The sequence below is a fragment of the Sturnira hondurensis genome, unplaced genomic scaffold, assembly GCF_014824575.4.
Source record: "Sturnira hondurensis isolate 20B ecotype Veracruz unplaced genomic scaffold, ASM1482457v3 Scaffold0010128, whole genome shotgun sequence".
In the NCBI taxonomy this organism is placed as follows: domain Eukaryota; kingdom Metazoa; phylum Chordata; class Mammalia; order Chiroptera; family Phyllostomidae; genus Sturnira; species Sturnira hondurensis.
The window spans coordinates 9822482-9841773 of record NW_028082759.1 but is presented as its reverse complement, the minus strand read 5'-3'; the positions used below and the strand labels follow the sequence as shown (position 1 = coordinate 9841773).

At 42.6% G+C, this 19292-nt stretch overlaps 1 protein-coding gene across 12 annotated transcripts in view; it reads left to right on the top strand.

Annotated features, from left to right (window-relative positions):
• ARFIP1 (ARF interacting protein 1) overlaps positions 1-7008 on the top strand; it is an 83466-nt gene extending 76458 nt beyond the window's left edge. For all 12 annotated transcript variants that reach the window (XM_037058383.1, XM_037058379.1, XM_037058387.1 and 9 more), the window contains one exon: positions 5166-7008. In XM_037058383.1, the coding sequence (XP_036914278.1) occupies positions 5166-5321 (156 nt within the window). In that variant the 3' untranslated portion in view covers positions 5322-7008. The remainder of the gene's footprint in view (positions 1-5165) is intronic.
• The last annotated feature ends 12284 nt before the right edge of the window (positions 7009-19292 follow it).

Here is a 19292-nt window from a genome sequence, read left to right as displayed (position 1 = left end):
ATTACAGCCAAAGCTACTATGAACATTCATGTGCAGGTGCTTGTGTGGACATACACATTCGTTCATTCCTCTCAGGTCAGGAGCTGGGAGTAGAATACCTGGGTTGCATTTACACGTACATGTGGAATAGTAGGTTCATGTTTAACTTTGGAAGAAAGTGGCAAACTTTTCCAAGATAGTTGTACCATTTTACGTTCCCACCATCAGATTGTAAGAGATCCATTTGTTGTCATCCTCGCAAATAAGGCATAGTCAGTCATTAATTTTAACCATTCTGGTGGGTGTGTCAGTGGCATTTTGTTGTGGTTTTACTAAGAATTTCTCTAGGAACTAAAGATATCAAGTATCTGTGTTTTCATACTCTTGTTTGCCATCGGATATTCTCTTTGGTGAAAAGCCTGTTCAGATCTTTTCCCCATTTCATTCTTTTCCATCTTCTTATTCAATTTTAAGAATTCTTTTTTTTAAGTAATTTTATTTTTTTAAGATTTTATTTGTTTTATTTTTAGAGAGAGGGAAAGGGGGAAAGGAGAAGAAGAGAAACATCAGTGTGTGGTTGCCTCTTGCACATCCTACACTGGGGACCTGGCCCACAACCCAGGCATGTGCCCTGACTGGGAATTGAACCAGCAACCCTTTGGTTCACAGGCTGGCACTCAATCACTGAGCCACACCAGGGCAAGAATTCTTTATATATTATAGCATCAGGTTCTTTGTCCAATACATATTTTGCAAATATTGTCTCCTAGTACGTGGCTTCCTCTTTCATTTTTATGTGTCTTTTGAAGAGAAAAATGTTTTAACTTTTATAAAATCCAATTTATTAATGTTTTTCTTTTTACAATTTATGCTTTGTGTGTGCTATTTAAAAATCTTTACCAAACCCAAGGTCATTAAGATTTTTCTTGTAGGCGTTTCTCTAGAACTTGCATAGCTTCTAGCTTTGACATTTAGGCCTTTGATCCAGTTCGAGCTGAGCTCTGGAGATGTGAGGTGAAAGGATCAAGGTACACTTTTCATGACCCAGTCCTTGACCTCCTTTCCGTCTGTCCATTGTCTTGAGGACTCATCTCATCATGTGCGTTCGAACAGCATCTGCATGTGCACTGACTCTCAGTGTGCATGTCCAGTCCAGACGGCTGCCCTGACTCCATTCAGCCTCAGAAGTGCAGCTCCCATTCAGCGTTCCCGTGGCTGTGCCGGAAAGATCCACCTTTCCCCTCTTCCGCATCTGTCCCTTTTTTATCATGCTAGGTGAACTTCACCTTTGCACAGTTTCTGTCTTTGAAAAGGAAATAGTTCTGTGTTTCTTCCTCTCTTCCCTACCACCCTTCTCAAACACTTCTGACACTACACGTGTGGGTGTTTTCCCACACTGACCAGTCAGCTCTCTGATTCTCTGGATGCCTGCTGGGTGTCGTGCAGTTCGATTCAGCTCTGACAATGCGGACCCCCACCACCATCACCACCGCAGACCCAATGGAAAGACCAGGTTGTCACTCATTCTTCTGGCCAACTGGCTATAAATCAGAGGTCCCACAATCCCCAACTCAGATTCAATCACGTGCTAGAGTGGCCCACAGAACTCAGGAAAACAGTTTCCTCGGTAGATTACCAGTCTATTACAGATAGGGAAGGATGAAAGTGAACAGCCAGATGGAGAGGTGCACAGGGCCAGGTCTGGAGGGGTGCTGAGCACCAGAACTGCTGCCCCCGCCCCCCCCCCCCCGGCGTTTGAGGCACACCACCCTCCCTGCAGGTGCTGTGTCACCAGCCTAGAGCTCTCTAAACCCTGGACTTCAGGGATTTTTATGGAGTCTTCGTTCCATAGGCGTGATTGATTAAGGCATTGTCCACTGGTAATTAGTTCAGCCTGTAGTGCCTCTCGCCTCCCCAGAGGTTTGGGCAGTGGAGGTGAACATTCCTGTCTCCTAATCACAATGTAGTTCCCTTGGCAACCAACCCCCATCCTGCGGTTATCCAGGGGCTTTCCAGAAATCTCACTAACGTACAGTGGGGTATGGTTGAGAGGGCTTTTTATGAATAACAAAAATACTTTCACCTCTATGGCTCTGGAGTTGTTTCAGAAATAGGGCAAGAGACCAAATATTATAACAAAAGATGTTCCCATCCTCTTATCATTTAGAAATTACAAGGATTTTAGGAGCTAGATTCCAGGAATGAGTACAGAGATCAAGTCTATTTTCCTTACTATAAATCACAATATTACACTCTTACAGATTTCAAGTCAGTGGATTCTAAATATGTGAAATTTTATTTTACTAAGAAAAGTCAGTGTTTAAAGATTTGAGCGTCAGATAGGTAAACTTAGATTCCACTGAAATGGAACGAGTGCCCTTCTGTGTCAGACAGTGTGCTGGGTTGGATCTCATTTCCTTTGGCCCCTACAACAGCACTGGACACTCAGTAATGCATCCCTGATGCCTGGATGAAGACCTTGGCCAGTGAGGTGAGACATAACCGTGCCTGGCATCACAAAGCCACAAGAAAGTGGTACCACTAAGATTGCACACAGTGGTACAATCAGTGCACACAGTGCACAAAGTGCACACACATGCCTCCTGATTCCGCCGCTCATTCTGGTCCTTTCTGTAAAGGGAGAGTGCTAATAAGGGGGTATCTTCCTAATGACCTAGGTGGATAGCAAGTGCAGACGTGGGGAGGCTGTGGCCAGTTTCAGACTGTGCCTCATGGGGGTCTTCCAAGGGCGTGGGAAGTGGAAGTTTTCAAAGATGCTGTTACATGTACTCCAGCACTGCAGTTAGACCTGGGGGCTGGCCAGCAGCAGCCTCGCCTCTCTCATTTGAATCTCTGTCCTCAGCAACTTTCTCTCCTAAGTTCTCTTGCCGATCACAGCCACCCCAGCTTCTACCTTCTCCAGGTGCATGGTTTTTTTACTCATTTACTTTATCACCCAACTCAGCCTTTTTCCTTTCCAGGCCTGTTTTCTACCTTTTGATTTTCCTCCTTCTCACTGTGTTGTCTAAAACCTTCTTTGTTGCTAGGAAACTGCATTCTTAACCTTTTTCATAGATGTACCATTTACCTTTTGCCTCATGATTGAAACCCCCAAAGCTCAGTGGCCTAGAACAGCGGTGGCTGACCATCTGCCACAGCTGGGAGGGGGTGGGGCGTGCTTCCGGGTGCTGGGCACAGCTGGGTTGGCCAGCGCCTTCTCTCTGTGGGCCCCCAGGAGGCCAGGCTGGGCTTCCTCATGAGGTGGAGGCAGTAGCCCAGGAGGGCACACGCTTGCTTATCAGTCCTCATTTTCTAACATTGCATGGCCAACCTCACTTTTGTAAAGAAACAAAATCAACTAATTGTCTTTAGGGATCTAATGGGCCTGACTACGCAGTTCCTGAACCAGGCAGCGTCCCATCTAGCAACTAGAAGGGCACCCTGGTGTGTTGTACAAAATGGAAGGTTTTTGTAGGCAGAAAGTTTGGGACTAAGAAGTTAAAAGTGGACTATTTCAGGCGAGGACAGTTACCCTTAGGGAAAGGCGGGGGTCTCACCAGGCAGATCACCTCCCTAGTGTGGGTCTGGAAATTCCAGACTGGTCAGCTTAGGGTTCCATTCTGGGAGGGGCCGGCCCTGCATTTAGGTTAGGTGTCACATCTCGGTCTGGTGTCCTGGTCCCATTATTGTAACCATCCGCTATAACAGAACACTTCACTCGTCTTCTAAATTGCCACCTAGAAACCCACTTTTCCTCTGATTACCCCGTTTCCTTAATAAGTGTCCCTAGGTTGAGGCCCGCCCTCCCTTGAAATGCCCTCCACATCTCAGCCAGAGGGTGGGGCAGGCAGAGCACTCCAGCCCTAATGCTGACCGTCTGGAGAACCTGGTCTCGGCACACATGCCTGTGTTGTTCCTTCTCCTTTTCTTATTTAAGTTACGCCAGTGTATTTCTGCTGCCCATGAATCATATTATTATCATTCTCTGCTGTCACGTGCCTTCGATATCCTGGGATTCTCATATCCTAGAACAGTACTTGACACAAACTGTATCACTTGTTATTTTTATACTATTTTAATTTAAAAAATAAAGACTTGGCAAATAAAAACTATCCAGTATAAGTATGTTGTTTTGTTTTCTTTATAGAGGTAGATGGATGGAGAAATGGGTAAAGAGACTCTGCAAATCTGTGTGTACTATATAGTAAATACAGGGGTCATATCATATATAAAATGTTATGTCCTATTTTTTCACTTAGCTTCGTACATCAGGCATTTTTACATCATTAAAAATTATTAAAGCTCAGTTTTAATGAATATTTCATTGGATGGGTAAATCAGAGTGTGTTCTGTACTTTCTACTCTTAAACATTTTGCAGTTATAAATAAGACCCCAAGGGGAAAAAACTTTATTTAGAAATTTTTGTGATGCTTTGATGATTTCTTTAAGAAAGTTTGTAGAGGTCGTGTGACTTGGTTAAAACATACCTCTGATACCATTACAAGTAATAGGTGCTTGAAAATAACTGAGAGACATGTAAACCTTAAATACATTGGCTTTGTGGCAGCACTTCCTGCCACTCGCCCGATTCTTTGCAGAGACCCTCCGTGTTTAAAAATGTCTGGGTTGTCCAGTTTCACATAAGGTTTAGCCTTGATGATGCCCATACTTGGTGTAGGGCACATATCACCTAGTTACTTGTATGTAATGTTTCCTCTTCAATATTTAGTTTTAAATATTCTCAGTTTGGCAGGGCATTTAATGACATTTTAAATTAATGCGCCCAGTAATGCTTGAAAATGGTTCACAGAGTCCGGGCGCCTCAGGGGTGATGCGGGTGCGGTTGCACACCACCACAGTAAAGCAGGTGGAGGGTGTTGCTTTCAACCTGTAAGAACCCCAACGTCCGTGAAGTGCAGTAGAGCTGACCACAAAAAAACAAGGCATGCCTGTGCGCATTTAGCATCTTAAACTGACCTGTCCCCTTCGGGGAAGTTAAAAGTCATTGAAGATCGAAGGCTCAGTGACCCTGCAAATACTGTACACTTGCTGCGTGTGAACTACTTTGCATTATTAAAACAGCTTTTCCTGAGGAGAGAGACGCTATTTGAGACTTGTGATAGCTCACCTCTGTTTCATTGTCATTGGTGCTAACGCTCGGTCTTGTGTTCTGCCCCGCTCACAGGTCAAAGTGTTGCACAACCAGCTGGTGCTTTTCCACAATGCCATTGCCGCGTACTTTGCTGGGAATCAGAAACAGCTCGAACAGACCCTTAAACAGTTCCATATCAAATTGAAAACGCCTGGAATGGATGCCCCGTCTTGGCTTGAAGAACAGTAAAATCACTCCTGGAAACAACAAAAAAGAAAGTCACACTAATGTATTTCTACACAAGCCTAATTAAGCAGAGTCGGGAGAAGAGAAATAGGGCAACATCCGTTGTAGAGATTCTCACACAAATAGCTTTAATTTTTCCCTTTTTCCTACTTTTAACAATTGAACTGTTAAATTTGATGGGAAGGCGGGTGGCTTTAATGTAAACATAATTTCTATAACCTGAACACAGTAATTTTCCTTTTTGAGAAGTCCTTTTGTATTGTAAGGGTTGATGGCTATTTCTGTAGTTTGAAAACATCTAATATAGATTTGCACTGACCAGATAAAAATTCACGGTTTTTGGTCCTGGGAATGTGGGCCAGTTGTAACTTTTCCAAAGGGAGGTTTACATGATTTGTATCAACATCAGATATTTTATATAAGAATGTATTAAACACCTTTAAGAGATTCGTTTTCATGTATTATCTTAAAGGGAAAAAAAGAAACTATTACTTGGTGTTCCCGCATCATCCACACATAGGTAGCCGCTCTAATGACTGACTGACTGGCCTGTGGAGTTTTGGCAAATACCTTTTTCAAAATTAATCTGTACCTTTGTAATTTTGTTTAGGGTTTTTTTTTTTTAAGACACAGGAATCACACTGTCATTTCTGTGAGGCTTTCGAGCTTGTGAATATGCACCATCCGAAGTCATAGGGTGGTTATGTTAGCAATCTTTTGATTCATAATGAAACCTGCTTAAGAGAATTTTTTTGACAGGTGCACTTGGAAAGAGAAATTCTTGATGATTTCTAGAGTAGAAATCTGTGCTCAAGAAAGCTAGTTTTGGGGTGAAATTCATTTTGACAGATGGGAATCCCTAGACAGATTCACTGACTTCCATACGTAACTACCGGTTAAGCCTTAAATCACAGATACGTGCCTTCTCATACACAGTGGTTCTCATCCAACCAGTGTACACAGTTGGTAAGGAAACCCCTTTCAGATAATGTCTGACCTGTCTGCTCCTTCCGTGGGAAGGAGCACTGTGTATACACGTTGGGTTTCTTTGTATTTGCTAAAACCACACATACGGTTTAAGGGGAGGTCAACTTTTGAATGTACTGTGGGGTTTTTCTTCGTTCCTCGCAAGATATGGGAAGATGGGGAATTTTGTTCATTTGCGTGACGGACAGGCAGCGTGGGCAGTGTGTTGGTGACAAGAGGGGACTGGAAAGGCTGGCCGGTGTCGTTGCTCAGCGCTGTTGGTTCCGTGTCATGTGGTTGGCGTGTCCACTGTGTGGTCCAGTCAGTAACGTAATCCTTTTCAAAGATAAGTTCTCTTGATTTTTGTCATAGGCATAATTAATACTTTGAGAGGTATTTCTTCACCTGTTCATTTCTTTTGTGTTGAAATGAAGTACTTAAAATTACTGTTATACATGAACTTTGTGGACTGTAAGATTTGTTATATATGTTCAAATGCCTTTAGCTGGCTTTTTAAATAATATGCCTGTTTTCAGTGCTTAATACAAATGTAATGTGATTGTAAATCATAAACCTATTTTAAATCATTCCCTCCTGTATATTTGTACTCTCAGAGAGCCTTATTTTATTCTTCCAGCAGAATTACTACTTGTGATAGTTCTCTTAACATTCCCCAGAATGTGCCTCTGGTGTGAATTTTGTATTCTTATTAAAAGTGTTTGCCATAGTATCTTGTTTCTCTGGCTCTTCATAAATTAAAATACAAAGCAACTGTTTGGAAATTCGGAGGATGTATTTGTCATTTCTGAACTTCAGAAACAATGACAAAAAATAGTATTTCTGTCACTTGTAATTATTTTATCTCGATAAGGTTTTTTTTGTCAGACGGAATCTATTTTGGGAAAACATGTTTAGTCTTAACCACATTTCAGTAACAATTGTAGTAGCCAAGTAAGTAATTTCATGGGTTGATGATTTTTCAGAATAAACTAAAGTATTAGTGATTCTGAGTCATGGGTACATGTGCAAAAGAAATAAGTAAATTAACATATTAGCCAGCAGCATATGATGGAGGACACCCCCCAAAAATGGAGTTATATTCTGGTGGGCAGGCCCCTCCTAATACAGGCTTCCCCCACTCGGTGAGTGTTGTAGGAACCCACCTGTATCAGTGTACCAGCTGGCATTGTTGTGAGAGGCTGCATTCAGCCTCGGTGAATCTTTTTTGAAAGGCTCTTTCAGTGCATTTGCCCATTTCATGATGGGTGATTTGTGAGGACACCTGCCCACACTGCACTGAGTGTGCAGCAGTTTTTGACCAAAGACAGGTATGACTCCTGTGCCCCACCCTTCCTATTCATCCAGCATTGTCCCAAGCAACATTTTTTTATGTTTGTTTCCCATGAGGAAACATTTTGCCAGTGTGAAAGAGGTGAAACAAAAAATTGCAGAAGCACTAAAAACCATCAAAATCAACGAGTTCAACACCTGTTTTTTTACGATTTTATTTATTTTTAGAGAGAGGGGAAGGCAAGGAAAAAAGGAGAGAAACATCCATGTGTTGTCACATGTGTTGTCACATCCTTGTCACGCACACCTCTTCTACTGGGGACCTGGCCCGCAACCTAGGCATGTGCCCTGGGTGAGAATCAAACTGGGCACCCAATCCACTGAGCCACACCAGCCAGGGTTCAAAAACTGTCCTGAGCAGTGGGAAAAATGTCTTGATAGGTGTATTACATCAAATGGAGAGTACTTTGAAGGTGGCCGAAGTTTAAACTTGTAATAAATACACAATTTTATATAAATAAATTCCTGTTTTTAAGTCCCCCTCATATTTACTTTTAAGTATCAATAATTTATACTCAATGTAGAAAACAATTAGAAGTTAATTTCTAAAAAGTTCAAGATAAATCATTTGCCAAGTTACAAGTACTGCAGGAAACCACCTAACTCCCCTCAAGTTGGATGTTTTAGTTAACAATTATTTATATTGCAAACTCTAGTTTGCATGCCCTTCAACATTCATGCATTCGTCTTTGTACTCTTACCTGTGCCCCCCTTAGGTTGGTTGCTTAGAAGTAAAAATGAGCCCCCAAAGTAAGTACACACATTTAAGACTTTGTTATGTATTGCCAGTTGGCTTTCCAGAAAGATTTTGTTAATTTATACCTCCAAGACAAATATATATATACATACACACACACACACACACACACACCAGTTTTGCATATTTTGGGGCATAAAAGGGCATAATGCACATAATCAGCAAAACAACTCTTTATAAATGTTTTAAGTGGAAAGGGAAAAGCAGCCAGGAAGATAAAAGCTTGAACAATCAGGATTTGGGGAATTGTGAGGTGTGGGGCAGAGAAATACCCAACTTTTCTGTTAAAATAGAAATTATTCAAGAAAAAAATGCACTGAAGAGCAAGTCTGTGAAATTTGTCTTCATCCTGCTAAAAATAAATGGAGGCATAGTAAAAATTTCAAGAATTTGTTTGAGCAGCAGCTGAGTGGAATCGGGCAGTGCCAAACCAGAAATGGTTTAGGAGCCCTCCAGGACAGGAGCTGGGGGAGAACTTCATAAAGAAGAGGCAGAAGCAAAGCAAAGCAATTATTTGGCCATAGCTTAAATGGTCGCCTTATTTGGGAAAGCCTAACTCGCCTGTTTATGATTGGGTGTTTTTAGCTTTGATTTTTTTGATCTTGAAGCATCTCAAGCTTACTAAACTACAAAGGGATTAAAGCCACCTTGATCCGAAGACTTCCTCATTGAATTAATGTAACAGTCCCAAAGCTTCCAGATCTTAGGGCTCGGGAAGGACCTGGGCTTGAGGGGTAACATAACTGAAACCCAGAATTTAAGAACCATCTTTTCCATATTCAAAGTACACTGGTGTTGACTGAAGCTTATCCCGTAGAGCACTGAGTTTCAACTGGTGCGCTGCGAGAATTTTTAAAATGTGCAATACCTGACTATTTAGTTAGGGACACTGACCTCTTTCCCTTAGATTTTCAAGTTAAAAAAAAAAGACAACAGCCAAAACAATATCCAATCAATGTGAATGAATCAAAATTATACCAATTTTTGGGGTCAGATCAGCAAAAAATACATGTTTTGGTGTGCCACAGAGTTTTAGTAATTGGTATGCGGTGAGGTGAAAATTGCTGCCATGGAATGTAAAGTAGAAGGTTCCTTTAGAGATTTCCTGTCTAACACCTTTTTTCCCAGATAGGTGAAGGCCCCAAAATGTATTAAACTGACTTAGCCATCCCCCAATTCCACATGTAATGCCAGATGAGGATTTGCAACCAAATATATGATTTCCCCTTTAAATCTTGCCATTTCAACTGCATAATTAAATCAAAACGCTAAGTGTTTCTTCTAAAATTAAGTAAAGTGTGTGTATTTAGTGTCTTCTAAATTGTAAAAATAATGATGATCCATTAGCCTCTAAGTGGAATAATACTATTCATTGACCTTTAACTTAGAGTATTATGAAAAAGAAATGTGAAGGGTGAAAAGGTGAAGGGATTAAACAAAAACAAAAAAGCTCAGACACAAACAACAGTATGGTGACAACCAGATGGGAGGGTGGGGTGGGTAGAAGGGGGCGAAAGGGGGATAAATGGTGATGGAAGGAGACTGGACTTCGGGTGGCGAACACACAATATAATATACAGGTGATGTATTAGACAATTGTACACCTGCAACGTATATAACTTTATTAACCGATGTCTCTCCAATAAACTAACAACATTTTTTAAAAATTTTTACAGTCCATGGATATGGGATATGTCTCCATTTATTCATCTCTTCTTTAATTTTTTTCATCAGTGTCTTACAGTGTTTATTGTACAGTGTTTATTGTTTATTTATGTCAGTTAAATTTATTTTCAAGTGTGTCGTTGGTTTTGATATCATGAAGAGAACTGATTTTATGTCTCAATGTGTTTGAAGCATGCAAGCACACAATTGAATTTTTGTTTCTTGATTTTTGTATCCTACAACTTCACTGAACTTTTTTATTCTGGCATCTTTTGGCGGGATCTTTAGGATTTCTTTACATATAAGATTACCCCCTCCTTTGCGATTTCCATGCGTCTTCGTCCTCTTGTCTGTTTGCCCTCACTAGGACTTCCAGGGTGACGTCGAAAAGCAGTGGGGAGAATGCTTACCTGACCTGGCTCCTGGTCTGGGAAGAACAGGTTTCAGTGTCTCACCTGAGCGTGACGTGGCGGTGGGCTTTCACATGTGACACTGTGTTAAGGTACATTGTCTTCATCCACACACAGTTCGTTGAGAGTTTTTATCAGGAAAGAATATTGGATTTTGTCAAATGCTTTTTCCCTCTCCATCTTTTGAGGTCATTGTTTTTTCTTGTATTCCATTATTGTGATTTATGTCATTTATTGATCTATGTGTCTTAAACTACCTTACATCCCAGGAAAGGATTCCATTTGATCATGATCCTATTAATAGGACCATTTGCATGATCCTATTAATGTGCTATTAAATTTGGTTTGCTAGTAAAAAAGAAAAAAGAAAAGTAAACTTATGTATATTGAAAAGCTAAAGATGAGTGTCTCTTAATCATGGGACTGTTGATTTGAAGAATAACGTATGTGCTTCAGAATGTGCCCAGGTTCCTTTAGCCCTCACTGGAGATGACTCACGGTGTGAAAAATACAAGCAAATTATTTAAATTGCTAGTTTGGTGCAACATTTGTATATAATTTATACTAGTCTTTGTAAAGTACTAAGAATGACTTATTTTGTAATAATATTCCTAAGTATCTTTTGCTAGTAGCTCTTTTCTTGAAACTTCTAGGTTGCCTGGGAGACCATCTGAGAGCCTTCATCACTAATTCTAGTCAAATTTGGGCATTTAAAAAATCTGATTTCTTCTCTAATATTATAGATCATTATATTGGCAAAGACTATCCAGTAGTAAAGAGGCAACTTTCTGATCAAAAGGCCAGTTATATTTTGCATTAGTTCAAAGCTTTTCCAAGGGTCCTTTACTATTTTTACAATATCCAGGACCTATTAAATAGAATGACAACGCAAACGATTTTCCTGTTCTGAGGGCTTTCACTAAATTCTGTCCTGTGTTCCCACTTGAAGGTTTCCTGCTCAACAGATTTCCTGGCACCAATGGGCCTTTACAGTAAATTGCCAAGTGGTCCTCCTGATGTACAGCAAACTGTGAACTTCAGCTTTGTTCTTGTGAAATAGAGGTTGACTCGTAGTAGCTAAATTGAGAACTATTTGTTATTCTGGTGTTAACTCTGATAAGGAAAGAGGAGACTCTTCATATAAGGAAGGGAAATTAGACCCAGTCCGAGAGATGTGACACCATTTTTGCCCCTTTAATTGATAAGTATGCTATCAGAGCTGAGAATTTCACCTACATTTTTCACAAATGGGACTTCCACACATGAACAAAAAAAAACACTGATTTGTATGGGCCTAAGCTAGGCTTTGCCATCAGCGTTCTCCATCAGAGATCTCGAACCTTCTGCAACTATGGCTTATCATGGATTGTTAACTCACCAGGAAGACGAAAAAGGAACAAGATACCATTGTGTTGGTCCTAGACAAAAGTAACGCTCCAGGCCTTGACCTTCCGTGTCGCTGTTGCCTGCGTCTGGTGTGGGAGTGTGTGTTTGTGTCAGTATCTGAAAGGTGGAATGCACACCTGCCTGCGTGGGGGCCGGCAGGAAGGAAAAGGTCCACCAGGTGAGTCTTCACCACGTCTTGGAGCTTTGCTTATTAAAGTTCAACTGGAAAAACAGCAAGCTCTCACCGCAAAACATTTTTTTTTAAATGGGAAGTATTACGGGGTAGGGAGAGGAAAGCTAACTTTAATCTGCTTGATTTTGCTGAAAACTTTTAAAATTAAGGTTTTAGAATAATGAATCAAGTACTCAATTATATACATATGTGAATTTATTTTTACCCTTTCCTAAATGATTTCTAGTTCTATGTTAGGAAACATAGGCCTGTGCACTTCTGGCCTGTGCAAGAAACTGGTTTGTACTTGGAAATGCAGAAATTCAGGAAAGCGTCCAGTTGAACCATTTTCTGTTTTTCAGCAAAGATTACAGAAACAGAAGAGGTCAAAGAAGCAGACACAGCCTAGGGTAGGAGGCTGGTTAGAAAACAGAAGTCGTGTTGGAAAACATGCGTTCACCGAACTGGATTTTTTCTCCTCTTTCCCCTCAACTTTCTAAATAGCAACTCAAACTACAAGAGAAGTCAAGCCAAAAAATAAAACACCAATGATTTAGTTTAAGTTTAACTTTGTTTTAGTTTAACACCAATGATTTCTTTTGTCTCGGTTTTGACCTTCTTTTCGTAAATAAGCATTATACTACTGTTTCATACTTAGATTTCTTAAAGCGTTAGCTGCTTATTGCTTCATTCATAACTTAGATTGCTTAAAATATATTTGTACATGGGTGATTTTTAATAACTCATTCTCAATCTAAAAAAAGTACTTTATGAGTTGGCCAAATTTTCCTCAATTCGCACTTGTTGACTAAATAAATGAGCTTCAGTCTTTAAAGAACTCGCCAAATAAATAATGGGTGTTTACATTGTTCTCAAATTCTCTGTTCCCTGTCCCCGCACCCCTGTCTTAAGTCAGAAAATGGAAAACCCGGTGGATTAAAATTTTCTAACTACTTTACATCCGTAGTAAAAGCAGCAGAGGCCAAACCGTGTTTGGAGAACTGAGTTTTCACCATGGCAATGGTTGCTGTGTAATCACTGGTACTATCGAGTGACTTGAAAAAAAACCCAGGTTTAAACAGTCATGAGTGTTTGCTGAATGACTGGTTATCTTGCCCGTGTTGACTTTCATCACCTGATTCCACTACACCCTCAAGAGGTTTGCATGGTCCCTGAAGTGGGGCTTCCAGTTTCTTCTTGGATTGGTAGTGGCCCCTAGAGAAGGCCAGACCCTTTTATTTTTTCAGTTGCAGTTGACATTCAATATCATATTAGTTTCAGGTGTACAGAATAGTGGTTAGATATTTATATAACTTTCAAAGAGACCCTCCCAAACGGTCTTAACCTGTCAGGTGCAGCCCACCCGACACCATGTATTCTCACAGTAGCACTGACTGCGACCCATGAGCTGCACTTGACACCCGCAGGACTGTTTGGTAACTCCTCGTTTTTCCTTCTTAATCCCTTCCCCCTTTCCACTCAGCCTCTAAGCCCCTCCCACCTGGCAACCCATCAGTGTGCTCTGTCTCTATGTTTTGTCTCTTGGTTTATTTTGTGTTTTAGATTCCACATATAAGTGAAATCAAATGGTATTTGTCTTTCTCTGCCTGACGGACTTCACTTAGCGTCATTCTCTCTAGACCGTCCGGGTTGTCCCAAATGGTAAGATGCCATTCTTCGCATGTCCAAGTAGTACTGCGTTGTATGTGCGCACTGCACCTTCTTCCTAGTCCTCTTTTGACTGGAGCATTTAGTCCATTGACATTTAAATGATCATCAATAGGTGTGTAGTTATTGCCATTTTATTGTTTTTGTCATTCTCAGTTCCTTTCTTATTCTCCTGTTCTCTCCTCTTGTATGTTGATGACTTTCTATAACATTGTGTTTACATTCTTTTCTCTTTACATTTTGTACATCTCCTGTAAATTTGTGGTGGCGGTTACCATGTGCTTCGTGTATGCCAAAGTGGCCTGTTTTAAGTTGATGGTTGCTTCATGGGAGGCCAGATCTTTACTTCACCCTTTGGATTTCCTGTGGTCTTTTCAAAAGTGATGTCTTTTATGTCATCTAAACTGTACTTCTCCAAAAAGGCTCACTGTATTTTCTCTGAAGTTTAGTTAGCATTTTTCCCAGTTAAACGGCTGACATCAAATAAATCGGTTGGAAATTGCAAATGAACAGCTATCAGTCTAACGAATATTTTTAAAACCAGGTCGTTAGGGCGACCTTTCCTAAACTTACAAGGGAAGGGAGAGAAAAGTGTGTTCCATCTGCATAGCAGGCTGTGGCCCTAACTTGCCTTTTTGTCCTTTAAAAACAGGGCAGGGACATAGTAAGAGACCGTTGTTCTGTCTTTGCCCTTTCGAGCTTTCCCAGCCCCTCTTTGTGCTCGTGGCTGGAGCAGTGAAGACAAGTCTTTTTCCCCCCGAGACACAAGTAGCTTCAGTTCAAGCCTCTCCAGACTTCCTTGCCAGTGACCTGGGCACTGACCTCCACTTACTCTAGGAAGAACACTGCCCGTTTAGTCCTTAACTCATTTTTATGTGAATTTCTGTTCACTGGTGGTGAACTGACATCCCCATTAAGAAAACCTTCATTCATGATTCATGGAATTTCCAGTGTGCTGACTTTTCATTATTCTAGTATCTTTCTTCCTTACAGCTGCCTCTTTGGCATCATGTACACCTAGGCTGGGGAAGCGGTTCACCCACGCAGTGAGGCAGCCACATGCGTGTCTGACCGAGCACATGCTTAGTCTTTGAGATCAAGAATCCTTATCCCTTCGATGTGGCCCGAGAGGAAGTAGGGGAACCAGGCTACGTGCTTTCAAGAGAGAACTCAATCTCAGTCCCTCCACTTCCCACACCGTGTCAAAGCTGGAGGTATTTCTCGCCCAGCACGAGGCTGCCTTGCTTTGGGTCTCGCGGGCGGCGGCGTGACTTCTGAAATGCTTCCCTGCCTGCGTTTCTTCGGGTAACCATACAATGTTAGGCTGTCTGGCTGATCTCTCGGATGCTCTTCGGTCTTGCTTCGAAGAGCTTGGCACTCAACTGGCAGAGTCTCTTCTGGACCAGAGGAGCCTCCTGAGGGCAGAACTGTTGCGAGCATCCCCGTAGCGAGCATCCCCGTAGCCCCTCCTGTGCCGTGTGTGGAAAGGCATTCGGTTATGTCGGTAACGGTGATCATCACTGCTCAGGCCTGTAGCTGTGAAGGACTAGAGGCCCACTGGTGTTACTCGCTGGTGATGAGGACCAAGTTAAGCTGGCAGACACAGGAGGTCACCAACGCGTGTCAGAATCCCTGGAGTAGACACCGCTGAGGTACGAAGATGAGTAAGTGAGCCCTCAGGCTTTCTGGTCTAAGGGGAGGAAAGGCTGTGCCAGGCCTGGGAATGGGTGGTTGAGGGGTGAGGAAGGACCCCGGTCCTGCTCTTAGCGGTGGAGGGAAGCAGCCAGGCTCGAGCCCTAAATTGGAATGTCTTGCGTATGTCTGTTTGTGGGGCGGGGGGGCGGGGGGGGGGTGCCGAATGGCACGTTTTACTATCCTACTGTGGCAGCTTTGCCCGTGGAAACGGCCCTCTCCACACTGTGAAGCAGTGTATCAGAAGCCAAATCTTAGCTATTGTACAATGTTATTTTTCTTTTCTTTTTTTTAAGAGTAAATGGTATTTTTAAAAATATTTTTTATTTACTTATTTTTAGAGAGAGGGGAAGGGAAGGAGAAAGAGTGGGAAAGAAACATCAATGTGTGGTTGCCTCTCGTGTGTCCCCCACTAGGGACCTGGCCCGAAACCCAGGCATGTGCCCCGACTGGGAATCGAACTGATGACCCTTTGTTTCACAGGCCTGTGCTCAATCCACTGAGCTATACCAGCTAGGGCCAATGTTACTTTTCATAGGCTTTGAAACTTAACTTTCCCCCCTTGCCAGCAGGCTAACAAAATGTGTAATTCCTTTTACCTAGTAGCACCAGCCGTTTGGGCAAAGAGGCCAAATTTGTCCATAGCTTCTAGGTCATCTTGGGAAAGTTATTGATCAGAAGATTCAGCAGTTTAATAAGTGACCTTAGTTTCCCCTGGAGGTCAACCTGGGTGCTCCCATTTTTGAGACGAGAAAGAAATGAACGACCTGCTCCAATGCGTGGGCACCCAAAGACCTGGGTGCAGGAGTACGTCAAGGTCGCCCGGGGGAGCCTTAGAACCTGCCCAAATGGCTTGGTGGAATTTGAAAACAATTCCTGTAGCGTCCTTTATTGCAGTTTTGATTATTGCAGTCTGATGAAATCAGCTTATTGTGACAGGGAAGACACACAATGCCCCCAAAAAAGTCTTTATCTTTGCCTAAAGTAGAATAACTGTGACTTTTGTTAAAAGCCTGTGTGTGAATAAACATGGGGGGTTGTGTGAGTCATTACCTCCATGACTCCCCCTTTGTCCCCTATGACACTGCTCCTGCCCTAGCCCGCACAATTAGCCCCTCTGGTTTCCTTATGGTGCCTCTACCCAGCCTGTCACACAGGACAAAGGTCTTGGAACCACCAGGTGGCTTCTGTAGACCCTGTATCGGAGCACACGGGTCACAGGGGCCCCCGTCTTTATGAGGCCCTCGTGCAGGGTTCCCTCCTCTGCTCTCCCTCCCGCAGATGAGGTTTAACCCTCCAACTGTGCCCAGCAGGCAAGTCGGCGCCCTGGGCAAGTAGCCTCCTTCCTGAGACACTGTAAAGAGGGCGCGCGCTTGTAAGGGGAGAACGCAGAGCTGGAGAGCATGTTCAAACTTTGATAGTCGGGGGTGAGGGAGGAATGAAAATGTACGAACGTCTAGCATTTCCCCTGCTTCCCCTTGTTTATGCTCCTCTTAAACTACAAATATGATGTGACTTTGTGACCCCAGACTTGGGAGAATAAGAATCCACATTGAGCCCTGGCTGGTGTGGCTCAGTGGTTCAGTGCTGGCTTGAGAACCAAAAGGTCGCTGGTTCAATTCCCAGTTTGGGCACATGCCTGGATTGCGGGCCAGGTCCCCAGTGTGGGGCACATGAGAGGCAACCACACATTGATGTTTCTCACCCTCTCTTTCTCCCTCTCTCCCCCTCTCTAAAAATAAATAAAAATAAAATCTTAAAAAAAGAATCCACAGTGAAAGGGTATTCAACCCTGGGAAGAGAAATTGCTTCCTGTGTGTGTGTGTGTGTGTGTGTGTGTGTGTGCAGCTGTTTGTAGCATAAAACTAATTCCATTGCACACGAAAAAGAATACTGAGTGAATTAAAGTCCTGTGTTCAATTGTGTGTTTCCCTGCACCCCCTCCTTCCCTGAGTAAAACAGATGCCTGGGGCAGCACTGCCCGTCACTCACCTCACAGGACACAATTCAACACTTAGAACTTCCAAAATTTGTTTACCTGCGCCTCCAACAAAGGGGCCTGGGGAACGTGATAGGGAGCAAGCTTACTTAGAAAACCAGGAACATTTTAAGACAAAAGTAAAGTCATTTGCACTTTTCTCTGGCCTAGTCCCAGGAAATCACAACCAATAGAAAAACACTTTGTGCAGATAAATTTTTAAACTCTTTTAGGACCTAATATGCAATTTAACATCAAAAGTTGATCATAGACACAAAAACATTCGATAAAAGGAACTTAGATATGCAAAGGGAAAGTTTTTTGTCCATTTTAAACCACGAATGGCTGAATGGCCAACACCGCCTCCCGGAGGTAAGTGCTGGAGGCTCTTTTCCCCTGAGGGTCCTGTCAGTTGGAAGTGACAGTGAGGAGGAGCCCTGGGTTCACCTGCAGCCTCCGGTCTTTCAGCTTCAGCCTGGCCAGGCCAACAGAGGGTGTCGCTGACTGTGCGCTGCGTTTTTTAGATCCGATGCTCTTCGTGGTCAAGGCCAGGCGCAATTTGCATAATGCTATTTCCACCAAAAGGCTTACCCTCTTCACTTTTTCCAAAAGTGGTCCGTTTTAATTATTTCTGTAAGCCTATAAGGAATGGGCTCAAGAAATCTTTAAGATGCTGATGTTTATGAGCTCGTTTTATTGTTTGCTATCATACCCAAATATTCACCCTATTAGTGCAAAAGGACTGTTCCTAACTGGGCCACTGAACGAAGTACAAACTTGATTCCCAAGGAAAGCAGAGGGCTGTCCAAACTGCTGAGTCACCAACATGTCCTTTCACCTGTGTCTGCGCGCCCTCCGAAGCCTGGCACGGGACGGACACATAGTATTTCCCCGGAAACGCACACGCACACTGAGCCATACCGCAGACCAATGCTGTTGACTCCCTGGGTTTCTGTTTGCACACTGCCTGCACTGCGGGTGTTGCGACTTCACATTACTGTTTGCTCTTCTAACTGAGAAGGGTAAACGATTCAAAAACAGTTAAAACCAGTAGCAAAAGAAAGTGACACCTGATATACTCTTTAACTTAATTCCTTTTATTGAGACTCACACTTTTTTGATGACGGGTAGTAGAAAGAAGTGGTACACTTTTAGGTTGTATTTTAAAGCAGTTTTCCTCCTAAAAACTTGAGTAACAGACAGACGGTACATTTACATTTAACGCCAATCGGTTTCCCAGGCACTATACTAATTGCAAATTGAAGAAAGGCCTGGCTGGCCAGGGTTTCTCCGTGACGAGTCAGCAGTCTATAAGCACTGTGGGTCTGAACTGCGCGGCTTCACTTACATGCAGATTTCCCCCCCAGTAAGTACTATAAATGTATTTTCTCTTCTTTATGATTTCTGTAATATTTTCTTTCTCTAGCTTACTTTGCTATAAAAATACAGTATATAATATGTATACAAGATACACGCTCATTGACTGTTTTATCAGTGTGGCTTTCGGCCAGCAGGAGACTATTAGTCAAGTTTTGAGGGAGTCAAAAGTTATATGTGGATTTTCACCTGTGTGGGGGATTGGCGCCCCTCACCCCTGTGTTGTTCAGAGACCAGCTGTGTTTCTCTTTCCTTGGTCTCCTCTTCCATCCCTGCCTTCAACACACATACACCCCTTAGAAGGGAGAAAGTGGGTAATTTGCTCTATGGAAAGGTAGACAGGCAGGGACAGGGTCATCAGGTGTCTATGTACCTCACTCCTGCACTTCGGGTAAGGGTTGTCTGTAATCCCCCCCTGCCCTCACACAAATCAGGAGCTGTTACAGGCAAAGTACCTGTACTTACTTCTGGCAAGGGACCTGCCGTTGATGTTGCAGGGACAGTAGCATGACGTGTGACAGCATTTCCTGTGTGGAACTTTCAGAAACCACTA